At 40.1% G+C, this 15,018-nt stretch overlaps 1 protein-coding gene across 5 annotated transcripts in view; it reads right to left on the bottom strand.

Moving 5' to 3' along the window:
* Window positions 1-15,018, bottom strand: part of grin2bb (glutamate receptor, ionotropic, N-methyl D-aspartate 2B, genome duplicate b) — a 139,069-nt gene that overhangs the window by 22,931 nt on the left and 101,120 nt on the right. For all 5 annotated transcript variants that reach the window (XM_084931136.1, XM_084931133.1, XM_084931132.1 and 2 more), the window contains exons 7-11: window positions 14,856-14,970; window positions 11,662-11,867; window positions 8,438-8,609; window positions 3,311-3,464; window positions 1,245-1,370 (exon numbers count right to left, since the gene is read on the bottom strand). In XM_084931136.1, coding sequence (XP_084787262.1) covers window positions 1,245-1,370; window positions 3,311-3,464; window positions 8,438-8,609; window positions 11,662-11,867; window positions 14,856-14,970 — 773 coding nt within the window. The remainder of the gene's footprint in view (window positions 1-1,244; window positions 1,371-3,310; window positions 3,465-8,437; window positions 8,610-11,661; window positions 11,868-14,855; window positions 14,971-15,018) is intronic.

Raw genomic sequence — 15,018 nt, 5'->3', positions numbered from 1 at the left:
GGAGGGGGAGGAGGAGGATGCAAAGAAAAATGGGAGAAGAAAAAGGGATCAGTTTCACAGATCACAGGTATTACCTTGCTTTATCTGCATTTACTCATTGAAGGACTCATTTGATGGATGGGAGCAACACGGCATAGATTTAGCCCCATCCTTAAGTTTGTCAGTGATCGCAGGATGTGCTGTACAGTCAACATCTGTTCTTCCAGACATGGCAATGACAACCCACTGTTACACATTACTAACTCTGCTCCACCTACCTCTACGGGAGTATGACAAGGTGGCAGGAAGGATACACTACCTACCACAGAAATGAGGAGAGGGACGAAGGGAGGTGGGGGGGAGATGGGCGCACAGCAGGCTGCAATTACATATGCTACAGCTGCAGCAGCAGTACAGGACAACAGCCTTACACAACCCAGCGATTAAGTGACACAACCCATAAGACATTCAGAAAACAGCACTGTAGGAAACATTACTCCAAACTATTTTATTCCCTTTGGTCCTTGAAAGAAAAAAAAGGCTGTAAGCAGCAATATAACACTTCTCTGATTTTATCTTGAGAGGTTGCTATTGTGGCAACCTAATACAATCCTCAGAGTCAAACAGAGTGAGCATATAAAAGCTAGAGGAAAAAAAGGAAACCCAGAATGAATCTGAGCCATTGATTTTGATAGGCAAGTTGATATGAATGGAGTGCTGAGACTGCATTTGATTCAACAGGGTAGTGTTGTTTGATATTGTCAGACATCATTAGACCTGACATACATTTTCAGTGTAAGGTACCAGATCTTGTTAACTGTATTCAGCAGTTTTACAACCGTAGATGTGGCGGTGTAATGCTGCTGTAATATTTGAGAACAGAAACGATTTTGTAATGCAGGAACAGAGGAGTCTTTGTTTTTGCGCAGCGATGCTAAGAATACTTAAGATCAGCTATCTGGTTCTTGCCAATGATCCTTTTCATTAGTGAAAGAGCTTAAGTGACTATAGATGCAGATAAGCACTCAAGACATCAAGTAGGAAGTCCCAGAGCTCCAGTTGAACTCATTCAGACGGGATTGTCAAAGTAATTTAGCGCGTGGAGGGCTCCGTTTGAATGCTGCATTCAAGTTAATAAAGCCTGCTGGCTAAGATTGCATTAGAGCACATCAGATTGCCTAAAAATGTACCTCATTGTTACCTTTTAGCAGCAGGAATCGAGTGGGTCTGGGTTTGTGTGTTAATGGACGTGTGTGTCCTCTCACCTCGTCCGTCTGCCAGACAGCGATTGTAACCCACCGGGCTAAAGTACTCAAACACAAACACAGCCACTGCCGACACGATCAGCAGCATCACAAACATCATCACCCAGACGTCGGCACTGAAGGGCTCTGAAAGAGAGAGGGAAACAGGGAGGGAGGTTGTGAGAAGACAGAGAAAGGAAGTTCATTAAAGCAAATGAAAGTAAATTATAATATAACCCCCCCCCCCCCCCCCCCCCCTCCTCCCCACCACCACCCCTCGGGTATCAACATGCTTATTTGTATTCAGGCGCTATGTGCTTTGTGCTTGTCACATTTATGTATTTTGTCTGAGTTTCTGTGAACACTAACAAGCACCTCTGAAGAGAAACACTGAGAAGGAGGCACGTTTTCCAATTGCTTTGTAGTTTGTATCGTATATTATGGTCTGTGACAAACACCATAGTGTTGTAGCTGGCAAAACAATCCCCACCAAAGGTTCACCAGACAGCTCTTCCTGAGCAGTTCACAGTCAGTTAAATTTGTCCAATTTTCATCTCTATAGTATTTTGCAATTTCATTTTTCTAAGCACTTTCATGAGGTCCAACTCTTTTCCTTTCATTCTTTACATTATATCACTTTTTAAACAATAACAAATCAGCATATTTATAGTACTGTTTAAAGTCTTAACAACCCCTCATTTCATTATGTTTTGCTTAGAAAATGGGAGATTGTCTTTATTGACATGTGTGTAAACATATATGGAAATACAACATGTAAGTATATAAGGAAAAAAAGAGTTTGTACAATTGTAATGAGCTTGAGAGTCGATGTTTGGTACGTCAACTCTCTTAAGCAGCATTTTTGTCATTTCTTTCTTTAGGAATAGTTCTTTAAGTGTTTTGGGATCATTGTGATGCTGAAAACGTAATTGTTACTTAATTAATTTGCCCATCAGACACTTACCAGATGGTGTTACACGGTGGATCAAACTTTGATGGATGTTTATAATTCTAATGAATTTTGACAAGATCCCCAACAACACTTTGCCAAAATGCATCCCCAAACCATGACAGGGCCACTCCATCAGACCTATTGTGACTGATTTTCAGTCCAGTTCTTGTGTGTCCTTTGCTTAATAATGGATTTTGTCCTCCACTTGTGCAGTTTTCTCAAATATTTTTTGAAGTTTTTAAGTAATAGCTCTTTGGGAATCACCTTGTTGGTGCAAAAATATTTAATACCTGTTTTTTTGTAGATTCAACTTAAGAAATGAAAGAAGAAACAAATGTGTTTTTGTAATAGGCTTATTATATTTTTACTGCCAGCGCTTTAAATATTATAAATAGCTAAACTAATAAAGGACAGAGGTCCTTTTACTTTGACGGAAACATGCACTGGAAACACACTGCATTTGTCAAATCATGAAAAATTAGCTGACAAAACAAGACAATTGTAGATTCTGCCTACTCCTTTTTCACTTTAAAACATCCCAATGAGCTTTAGAACAACAGAAAGAGTGTCCTGATAAATGTGTGAAAAACGCCTGCCCCCGTGTGCAACATGAAATGAGATTCTCTGGCACAAAGGAAAAAGGACAGAACTTTAAGCTCCTTCTTCAATTATTAAGAAAAAAAATTCCTAAAAATGTTGAACATCTGCTATTCCATTAAACTTTCAGAATAACCTCTCCGTGGACCTCATAGTGAGATTTTTTTTGTCAGCTGCTGTTTTCAGGGCCATACATGTATCATTTCTCTGTAAACCTGCATTGAATGCAAACAATAAAAATGATTCTTGAAACTTTTTTCAATACTCATCACTGCAGCCATACCTTTTTCAAGTGATTTTGACTGATATCTTGCTCTCTGTTGCTTTTTATGTCTCTGTGTTGTTAAACTTGTTAGTTTTAGTGCTGCCAGAACAGGTTGTTCACCACAAACAAGCAATGTACTCATTTTGTTGAAAACCTAGTGTCGTCTCTGTCTGTGATTCTGCATTTATTATGCGATACGAGTGTGTGTGCGCATCTGATTGTTCTTGATTGTGCTGTACATCTGCCAGGACCATCAGGTGTGTTTTTACTTACCTAGAAAGGCCGACGGGGAGACGGTCCCATTGCTACGGGAGACCATGACACTGATGCCCGTCTCAATGAACGGCACAGAGAAGTCGATGACCTCTGACCTCTCCTCGTTGATGGTGAGCGAACCCACCGCCATGTGGGCGTTCTTATCCACTACCTGGGGAACAAACAGGCAGACACGGACAGAAGGGGAACATAGAAGCTCAGTGCTGAATATTCCCAGGTCTTTAAGGGGGATGGTAAATCAGTGCTATCCTTTTTAAACTATCCACCATGTTTGCTAAGAGACCAACAGGCTTTTCCCAAAGATTGAAATCAGGAGGAAAAGGAGATCATTTCCACACTGGGTCAGAGCTGAACTCCCCACCAGCCCAGCCTCCCTCTAAGTGTGTACAGGTATATTTAGTCCAAAGTTTCTGGAGCCTCAGGCCATGAATAAAAAAGGAGCACAAAAGACTGTTAAAAAGGGATGTATGTACGCCAGAGTGAACAGGAATCCTGCATGCTGCTTGTTCCCTCTGTTTGTCACACTTCTTCATAGTGGCCCGCTCTCTTCTTGCTCTCTCGTTCTGTTCTGTTTTCTGCATCTGTTGTCCTATTTCCCCCATTCAAATTAAATCATTAGCTGCTTGCTTAAGCATTTAAGGATGTGTACTAATGAATTTGTGCATGGGTGCATTGCACATTTGCATAGCACTGCCTTTATGCCAATGTATAACAGCAGCAAATTTACACCACAATCTATGGTAACTGGTCTGGAGATTTACTTAGTTTACACTACACTGCACATCTTCACTAATCAATGTTCCCATCGTAATAATGAAATAATTCGCTCGATGTCATGATAAGTTAGGTCTGACATCGCGTTCATTTGTGAAGGCTGCATTGTGGTGGATGTGTAATGTGTGCAGGAGAGAAATGGGTCTTTCCTTGAGGCTGCTTTCTCCCTCTCTGCCTCTCTTGCCCAATCACTCCGCCTTTCTCTACATGCATTTTTCTTTCCCTATCTCTGATTAGGACCATCATAGCGTCCTCTTGAGTTTTTGTGGAGTTGATCACAGCCTCCCCCACCCCTCTCCCCACCCAAGGCCAAGCTATAGGGAACAAGTGCTGAAGCAGTGAGAAACCAACAGAGAGATGACGGAGTGTGCGAAAACCAAGCTAAAAGGGTTTGTTTTGTTTTTTTCCTCTTTTTAACGTCAAAAATTTCAAAACTTCTAAATTAACATGGAAAAAGTTTATTATCTATGATTAACTCGAAGATGTCAAACTGTTGCAGTTCTTTGCGTACTGTGTTTTAGTAACATTACAAATAGACGATGATCAAACTTCTGGTTTATAAGAAATCACTGATCACAATCCAAACAGTGTTAGCGCCATATGCTAACACTGTTCAAAAATCACCAGCATTTGCTGCACCAGTTGGTTCAGCAAATCTCCCAGCGTTGAGGAAAAACTCAGGATTTGCCCAGGATTTCGGGCAAAGTAATGTCTCTCTTATTTATAGGTTATACATCAAAGGCCGTTCAAAGAACTACATTTTTGACATTTGGCCTCGATACTTGCAGACAGTTAAAATAATAAAACTGGAAATTTTGTCTGGTCATTGTTCACTGAATCATTGCTTGTTTTTTTGTGTGTGCAGACAGGAATTTATGTCTGTGTCATATATAATTAGAGCAAAATAAAACTCACTATAAAAATAACCAATAATTAAACTAAAGCATAACACTTACTGACTGTAGCAGTATCTGTATTTGATTTCATACTTTAGGCACTTGATTGCTTAACTGATTTTAAAATGCTTAAAATCTGAAAGTCTGTGTACTCTAATGATATTTTCAAACGAATCATTAAAAATCTGGGGAGAATTAGAAAATAATGAAAATATGTTGAATAAATAAACATAAAGCATAATAAATACATTCAAATTGGGTCCACAGTCCCAAAGGCAGACTCCCAGACCAAAGACAGCCTGGGAGAAAACTTTGACAGTGACAATCTGATATTAACACGCTCTTATACATAACATACATAAATCTATGACCCAACCACAAAAGGAGCAATAAACAATATAGATAACATCACGATAATGGCAGCATTATGAAACCGATGGAGGTAAAATGTTCAGAGCAGGTTTTCTGTAGCCGAGCTCTGGCAGTTATTTCCTGATGTGTCCTCCAGCTGTTATCACGACTACACCAGGAATGACACAGTGTGGAAAGAAATAGCGGAGAAATTGCAGCAGTTTTATCATGATGCAGTCTAAATGCATTAAATTTGATGTCTCACTCAACGGTAAGGTTCAATCCATGTCACACAGCTTAGCTTTCATTAAACCTATCACATAATTGCTATAATCTCATACCCTGTACGTGTAATGTGCCAGTGTAATGCAGCCATCATTAATACACCTGTCGTTTTCCTACTGTGACAAGTCAAACATCTGTCAAGAAAAATGTCTGTTAATTAACAGATGTTAAGTGCTCGCCTTCCACTTAATTCTGTTACTCTTTTTGGATATCAGCTCTCACCAAATGTTACAACACTGGCTAATAAGTGACTAATAAATATTTATAAAATGAAAAGAATTACGGTCACCTGGCTGCCTTTTTAGGGCCTTCTAGCAAAGAGATGTTTCTGTAGAAGAGCTGTTTCAAAAATTATTTCACTATCTACAACAAAATGAACTGAACAAAACACTCACATATAAAATGTGCTGATCTTACTGTTTCTTAGCGATCTTTGGGTTTCTGCTTTAGTGACACTGTACAGGTGTGAGTCATAGTTCATGTGATTTTGAGTCCTTATTCTACCTTTATGTTTAGTCTAGTGATGAGTTTCAGGTTTGCAATCCAATATTTTGGTTTAGATTTTGATTTTTATAAGTTGTAGCTCCTTCACTGTTTTCTGTGCCTGTTCCATGCTTAGTTATGCTTGTGTGTTTCTTTGTCTTTTATTTCCTGTTTTGCTTTGAAGGTCAGTTTTTGCTTCATATATATATATATTACTTTTGTTATCTGATGATCCTGATTGCTCTCACTTCTCTCATTCTTCTTTTGTTTCTTGTTCCCAATCAGCTCAGGGTGTATAACTAGTCTTGACTTCTTGTTTGGGTGTATAACTACTCCTGTCTGCTTCTTTCGTCTCCTGACATTTTTCGTCTTTGTTCTTTTTCTGATTGCTGTGTGTTTCTGTGATCTCAATACTCTTTTAGATTCCTGTTATGTTGACTTTTATGTTTTTTTTCACTCCACCCATGAAAGGAAAAAGTAATAAACTCATGAAAAGCAATGCAACCTCAGCTTATGATGTCTTGCTCTAGTTGCAATAACGTATCTCAGTGAGCTAACTAAGGATCCAGTAACACAGGCCGAGATACCAGTCAGTGACTCTGGCAATCACAGGTTGTAAAGAAAAATGTTTATTTCCTGATCATCTGGCAAATGTTTGCGGAGAGTCACATGAGGAAACTGGAAGCAAAGAGGTTTTTATGATTTCACTACCGCTGAAAGAGCACTCGCAGAGTGTTTCCAGACAGACCGTTCTCACTCCCGAGGCGTAACATCCCGATGTTTTGTCACGTCCCGCAGCGTTCCTGAGGAGCGCGAAAGGTGACCTTCCGCGTTCTTATGGCAGAAATCCAGTGGAATGACGGTCCCGCGGTAATAGACGTTCCAGCCCTGTATTCCAGCCCTAAACCTAACCTTCTCCCTAGCCCTAACCATAACCTTATTCCTAACGTTAACCACCACTTTAATGACATTAAATAGTGTGTCCGCAAGCGATTTTAAGGAGAAGAGCAAACATGTGTAGATTGAGTCCAAACGGTTCTCATAGGTCCTCAGTTTTCCAATGTCGTCATGTAGGAACGTGTTGGGTGCCCGAAAACGTAATATGTTGACAATTTGTCACCTAGCTTTAAATGTTACGCTTTGGGATGAGAAGGTGTTGCCATTCCACGTGCACAGACTCTTAATACTTGATGATTTATTTCAATGTATATCTCTGTGTAAGTTCGTGTTATTTCGTGGCAAACTTGCATGCAGGTTGTTGTCTGTCAGTCCTCAGTCGCACAGGCTAACAACTCCCTGGAAACCTCAGGTCGCTAGGGCAAAAAGTGGAAGTTGCTAACTAAGACCAGGTGAAGAGGTGTGCTGCACCAAAACCTCCTGCGGTCACTAGCAAATTGCTTCATCTTCTAGTTTACATAGAAGATGCTGGGTTTTCTGGAACAACACGTTCTCATCCCAAAGCGTAACATTTTACGCTAGGTGACATAACCCGGCTCGTACCATAAGAATGCGGAAGGTCACCTTTCGCGCTCCTCAGGAACGCCGCGGGACGTGACAAAACATCGGGATGTTACGCCTCAGGAGTGAGAACGGTCTGGGAATGGATATCACGTGGCTCTCAGATCACAACCATTTCATAATCAAAATAGTTGTCAATCAAATCTCTTACTAAGATGAAGAAAGATGTGCATTTGCTTTCTTAATCGCAATAACACAATCAAACAATCGGCCGCTATTGTGCAAGGAAGCAATGTCTGCATCAGAATCTGTCTATTTATGGTGCACCTTCTTCTGTCATACCTCATTCATGTTGACTAAATGAATGAATGAATGAAACAATACAATAGATGGTAGGCACCACCATCAGCAACACACTGCTACCAATGACGAGCTATACAAATATAAAGCACTGCAGTTATACTGTAAGTCCAATCGTTATGATGGAAATTAGAGAAAGAAATTAAAAATACTTAGATTTTGAGTATAAACTATAATTGTGTCTCTCTAATGGTTCAATAATGGTTGTATGGCGACGTCTCCAGTGCTTTGCTCCAGCATTCGGCCAGCTATGAAATCCACTGTGAGCTGATTTGCCAGCAGATCTGAATGAAATTGACCAAACTGTCCCAGAGGGTATTTTCAAGCTGATGCTTTCTTTTTTTTCCAGTGTTGGGATGAACTTAGAACAACATTGATCAGTTTTCTGAACAACAATATACTGCATTTATATCTACATCTGCCTACTGCAGTGCAACAGTATCTAAGGCAGTAATTTATTTTAAAAAGATAAAAAAACTAACATGGAATCTGGAAGAGTAAAAGAAAATATTCTCACCTCTCCAACCATGCCGTTCCAAGTCCCATTAACCTTTTTGCCATGTTTGCCGTTGGTGACCAGGTAGAGGTCATAAGTAAACTTGACCGTCTTGGCGATTTTCTTCAGGATGTCGATACAGAAACCTTTGCAGCAGCGCTTGATGTAAATCCCTGAATCACCTGTTTGATTGCTGGTAGGCGGACAAAGAGGAATAAATGCAAATCAGAGAGCAGGATAAAAGGTTTCACGAACTCGAGATGAAAGTTTTGTTTGGTCTGAGTACATAAAACCAGCAAATTCAAAAGAAAGAAGACATCACCAAGGTTTGGCACTGATTACCACACCTGGAAATACTAGGTTCAGATATAAACACTTTTAATGTGGATCTTTTTTTTACTTACATACTTTTTAAGTTTGTTTTTACAATGCAAATTGTTGTTTGTTTGCTTTATTTAGCAGACTTTTTCTGATTTTGCACTGTTGGATGGACAATAATTTCCTCAGTGATTAATAAAGTATTCTGGCTGTGATTCGAAACAAGGATTTGATTTAACTCTGGAAAATTAAAATTTTACCATATTTTATGACCTTTTTTAGATCAAACAATTAATGAAAGAATCAGAAGCAGTTGTAACAACAGTAAAAATCCTTCCTGGACGCAACCAAAAGATAGTGCCCATACACATGCTCATTCAGGAGGGCTGACTTGAGAAGACTTTTTACAGAGAGAAGACTTCCTGATTATCCTGATTGCTTTCACCTGTGTCTCATTCCTCTTTTGTTTGTTGGTCCCAATCAGTTCAGGATGCATGAATAGTCTTTTTTTTCTTTGGTTTCATCAGATTGTTTGTCTTCTGTACTTTATCATGCTCTTTGGTAGTCGTGTTATGTAGACCTTGTTTAGTTTTTTGGATTTTGTATACAGTCAATAAATGTGTCTTCATTTATACACTCCACCCCGATATGAAAAGAGTAAGAAACTCGTGAAAAGCTAGTCCACCATGAGAGGGACAGCAGTTGATGACCTCTTGCTTGAAATTATAACTCACCCTAGTGAACTAAGGCCCCAGTCACATAGGCCTAGAGACCAGCCAGAGAGCCTCTGGCAATCGCAGAATATAGGAAAAATGTATATTTTCCGGCCGGAAAATATTGGCTGGCACTCATTAGGTGAAATTAGTACCAAAGGGGCTTTTCGAGGATTGACTGAGGCTTAGATTCAACTATAAGAAATTAAAATTTCACTGTTTAATCACCTTTTTTTAGATCAAATGATTCCTGAAGAACCTCAGAAGCAGAAGCAACAGTAAAAATCCTTACTAGATGCGACCTTATGACCATTCACATGCTCATCAAGGGGGGGCGTGCTACTCTCATTTAACACCTTTTTTATTCTGGGACTCCTCTCGAGATCTATGTTAAATTTTTCTGCTGTTACAAAGACAGATAAAGAAAATCTTTCATACCTCTTGCAATAACTCTGAACAGTGCAACTTTATGTTACGTTACCATATGTTATCTGTATATATGTTTTTATATCCTGCTACTTCTTCTGAGCACATAACAGAAGGTTTTCTTTAATTCTAACACATGGGTACCGGACTGACTAAGCCTAACAATGTAGATTCAGTAGTTGTTGTTGTTTTTTTAACTGATTGAACTGAAACTAAAAATTTAATATTAATAACAGATAAAGATAACAAGTCGATTCAAGCTTTCTATCTGAAGCCTTTCAGCCAAAAATCCAAAGCAAACTACTGCCAACAGCTTAATGGGTGACACAAAAATATAATATATTCACACACATATATATATGAATGTGATATACATATGCCCCTATTAATAATAAATTTACTAAAAAGGCCACAGTTTGACTTTGCGGTCACGCTGTTAAGATGAACATATGAAGACAACTTGATGATGCGCTGACTTTACTTCAGCACAAAGCAGAAAAAAACATTGACTAGTGTGAAGCCTAAACTGTTAGTGCATGTTAGCTTAGTGCTTTTCTTTTATATTCTTTTACACTTGAATTCGAAGCCTGTGCTATGTTTAATACATCCATCTAACACTGCAAATCACAGGGAAAAGTTTAATATGTCACGACTAATACTCACTTTTCTCAGAGCAAGAGAAGAGAGCACGTAAACACATTTAGAGGCTGTCATCCAAATTACACAGTCATGAGGGACTAAGAATAACGCACTTTGGGGCAAACATTTAACCAACCTGTGCGTCATCAGTCAATGGGTTGTTTTGGCTTACAGCAGATACAGGTGCACAACAGCTGTGAATGGAAGCTCTGGCACTGTTTGTTGGATATTTCCAGTGCCAGACTAAGGACAAATGTATTTGTTTGAGTGTTTTGTATTCACACAAGGGTGTGTCAACTTCTATTTATCGAAATTGTGGTTTTATGAATTCAGCTACATCAAATGAACAACCTTCATGATAAATGCACATGGACTAAAGTGGTTATTAATGTTTATTTCGGTTTTGGCAACAATACTGCGCCCGTTTATTTGTGCTTTTGTGCATACAGAGGTGACTCTGCAGCGCTCTGTGAATCTGGCTCTTGCAGTATTTTTTGGGTAGAAATAACTCCTGCATATTGCCTTCGAAGTATTGATGGCTGCTCCTGAAATGCTATATGTGTTGGTGAGAGAAATCTCGAGAAAAGAGGAACGGGAGAAAGAACACGGTGAAAGATCTGTCAATAAAAACAATGAGCTCCAAGATGTAGCACACCCTGAGGAGATTTCAGGTACGCCATTGATAGAAAAGGAGGCCAATGAAGAACAATTAATTATCACACTCTAAGGACAACCGGATGGCAAGAGGGTCATGGTGAAGAGGAGGGGGGAGGCAGAAAAACAGGAACAGAAAGCAAGTCAGTAATCTGGTTAGCAGAAGTAAAACAAGTGGCACATTTAGTAAAGACAAAAACAGGAGAACCATTACAGCATGCTGCAGCGGCGGCACGCTGTAATAAGAAAGCCAAAGATACACAAAAAAGAGAAAATGCAAGCAAAACAGAATTATTCAAGGCTGTAAGGAGTCTGTTTGATTGTAGCACTTCTTCTTTTTAAAAAGAAAACTAGCACAGACTTCAAATCATTCTATTAAACTACAGACACAGCTGGTCCAAGGTTGATGTTATTATTAAAAAATAGCAGTGCCACAAATCTGAAGGTTTAACAGAGGAAAACTTTAAATTCTTACACTCCAACTTAATTTCTCACCTTAGTTTGAGCTGTTTGCGGCATGGCACAGTGTTCCTCATGCAGGTCCCGCTGAGCGGGTCCACATCCTCCACAATTACAAACGGCGCCTCCTCCAGAGTCACGATGGACAGGTGGTCCTTACGCTCCTCCGCTCCTGAGTACAGCTCAAAGCGAGGCCAAACGTGGTACCTCATCGTCAAGGAGCCTCTCTCCCATTTGCCAACCTGTATGAGTGAGTGGGAGGCAGTGTTGGGACTAACGCGTTATTAAGTAACGCGTTACAGTAACTACGTTATTATTGTGGTAACGAGCACGGTAACTAGTTATTATGCCAAAATCAGGAACGCGTTACTCGTTACTGGGATTTAGATAGGCTCGTTATTCGTTACTTTGTGTGGTGGCTATCGCGGAGCTTCCACAGATTCAGTAACATTAGCAAGTGGTGGAAGCCAGCAGGTGGATGAGAGAAAGGGGACGCAGGAGGAGGAGAGACCCGAAGCGGCCGCCCGTCCGAGTGTCAGGTGAACTGAACTTCAGGTAAGACGTTATGACCTGCAGTCTATCTGGGTCAGATATAGGGCTGCCACAAACGATTATTTTGATAGTCGACTAGTCACCGATTATTTTTGCGATTAGTCGACTAATCAGATCATGCATCCATTGGACGTACAGCGTACAGCTTATTGCACCAGCAGCATCTGCTCTTATATAACTATCATTAGCTTACAGCTTTAAGTGTTTATGGTATGTGCTAACTAAAAATAAAGACAAGATGATAGTTTATTAAATTTTAATGAAATTTGCAGATTGTTTCGGTGAAGTTTAATAAACTCCTTGCTATCTAAAATATAACGGGACACCGGAGTATATTCTCGAGCATCTCACACTTCTGATAATCAGCTGTCTGCTTGAAGTTTATTCAGCTGTGTAAAAACTATAACTTTAATCTCAGCCAAACCGATTTACTCAGGAACAAATAAAATACTAAAAAAAAGCCAAACAATAACATTTTGAAGTTATCTAAGTGACTTATATATATTTAACCTGAGAAAGACGGCGGTGGGTTTGAAAACTATTTGCCGGGAGTCCGGTGTTCTCACGGGCTCTGGTGAGCCGTGCCCCCGGCTAGCTATCGAGCTAGTGGGTAACAGACGTCACCGAAAACGTCGGAGCGCTTTTGAAAATATGTGGTGTCTTGATAAACTGAGCAGATATTTGAGGTTTACACAGCTACATTCTCGCCTAAAAGTATGTTAAACGTTTATTTTGTGACCCAGAAAGAATAATAAGAGTAATATTAAAACTAACTATCTGCCGCCATTGTTGTAAACTGAGCTGGGCTGCGCTATGAATTCTGGGACACAGCTTCTTCTTCGGGTTTTAACGGCAGCTGGCATCCTTGTACATGCAGTGCTGCCATCTTCTGTTTCAGTCCGTTATTACACTCTTAAATCCTACTACTTATTCCTGCATCTTTTGTGATCTTACAAAGCTTCAAACGACGCGTAGACTATTAAATCAATCGTTGACGATTTTGATAGTCGACGTAATCGTGACTAGTCGACTAATCGTGGCAGCCCTAGTCAGATATAAACCAAGTTTAGTTGGAGTTTATTTTCGTTGTGCTGATTTTTTCGTACTGCGTGCTAGCTAGCATGACGGGGTTTCTATACAGCTGGGTGGGTGCTATGATGTTAATGATGTTGAACTTTATTTTGTTCATACGGTTAATTATCAGAGTTGCCAACCGTTCCCTAAAAAACGGAATCGTCTCGTATTCAGAGAAATTATTACGCGTTTCGTATTTAGGTGAAAAGGAACAGTTTGTCCCGGACTTCAGCTACAATGAAAAAGACACAAAGCTGGAGTTATTCTGTGTTTACTCCGCACAGCTGCCTCTTCTTCTCTCATCCTCTCACCCTCCCTCTCCTGTTGCTACTTTAATCATGAAACTGATCAATGATCAGCTGATCGGCTTTTCCCTCTTGTTTATTTATCGTCCACTTTGCGCCAGAAAGAGGAAACCACCGGATGTCGCGTTAAACAACAGCAGCACGTTTGATCAGCTGTTGTTAGAATTTATTTAATATTAATTTCTAGTATCAGCTGATGTTTGCTGGAGCCACAGCTGTAAACCTGCTGGTCATGATATCGTTTTGTATATCTGGTGAGTGGGAAACCAGATGAAACCAGATGTCCTTACTGAATCATCAGAGCTGAACAGGTGATGGAGAAACAGGTTTACCTTTTAGGTGACATGAATGAGTTGAAGGGAAGTTATGAACTGTTTCTGAGAGATAAATAACACCAGGATCCTTTTTTATGTAGCTGACAGCTGGTAACTGTGTAGCAAAGTGTTGCCAGGGGGCCAGGTAGGGCATTAACAGGGAAAGGGGGGCACAAAGAAATACTTTCTTATTCTCATTTCAAATGTCTAGCTTTTAATAAATAATTATCTGAGTCTTACAACAAACAATTGATAGATTGATACATATATACCATCAAGACAGTGTACATCACTGTCACAACAGTGTTTGTTTTCATTCAAAGGCTTTATGATATTTGCTATAATGGCGGGCCGGTCTCTAGTCAAAATGCCCGGGCTGATTTTTTGTCCCAGTCCAGCCCTGTATGCAGCTCATCTGCAGTCTGGTGTTACCTACATCTTCCTATTCGGATGGCAGAATTTCTGAGTTCTGAGTACAATCGAAAGCACCACGACTGCAGTTTTTGTGTTGGATGTAAAAAGCGCACATGACGCTGTGACGTAGGCTAGAATCATGGCGGCGGTCAATGACGGTCCAGGCGTGGGATTTCTCTCGTGGAAATGTGCACATTATTTTTTCCTTTGGTAGGTGGCACAGTGCACTTGTGGCAAGTAAGCAAGCTAGAAGACTGGCACTCTTGCTGGGTATCCAGTTAGCAACACATTAACAAGAGAAGTCTGAGTAAAACCAAAGTTACTTTCCCTAGTAACTAGTTACTTTGAAAGTAACGAGTAACTTGAAGTAACTGAGTTACTTTTGATGGAAGTAACTAGTAATGTAACTAAGTTACTAATTTAAAGTAACTTACCCAACACTGGTGGGAGGACAGCTGTGTGTAATGTGCACGCCACTGTAACGAGTACTTCAAGTGGCAGAAAAGTGACAGACACATCGCAGAAGCATCAGAGGAGGAAAAGGGCAGAGAGAAGAGAAGAGAAGGTTTACCCTGTCCCACTGTCTGTCCTTGTCTAGAAGAATGATGACCAGCTTGGGAAACATCTGGTGGCCTTCTTCGCTAAATGACAGGTTTCGGCCTTCAAATGTCACATTCATAAGGTACCTGAAAATGGAAAAATCCAATATCAACACGCGTCTGTTGACTACAAAG

The sequence above is a fragment of the Perissodus microlepis genome, chromosome 6, assembly GCF_051167445.1.
Source record: "Perissodus microlepis isolate ML-2025 ecotype Zambia chromosome 6, ASM5116744v1, whole genome shotgun sequence".
Lineage (NCBI taxonomy): Eukaryota > Metazoa > Chordata > Actinopteri > Cichliformes > Cichlidae > Perissodus > Perissodus microlepis.
Note: the sequence above shows the minus strand (reverse complement) of the source record. Positions and strands in the feature narration are given on the sequence as shown.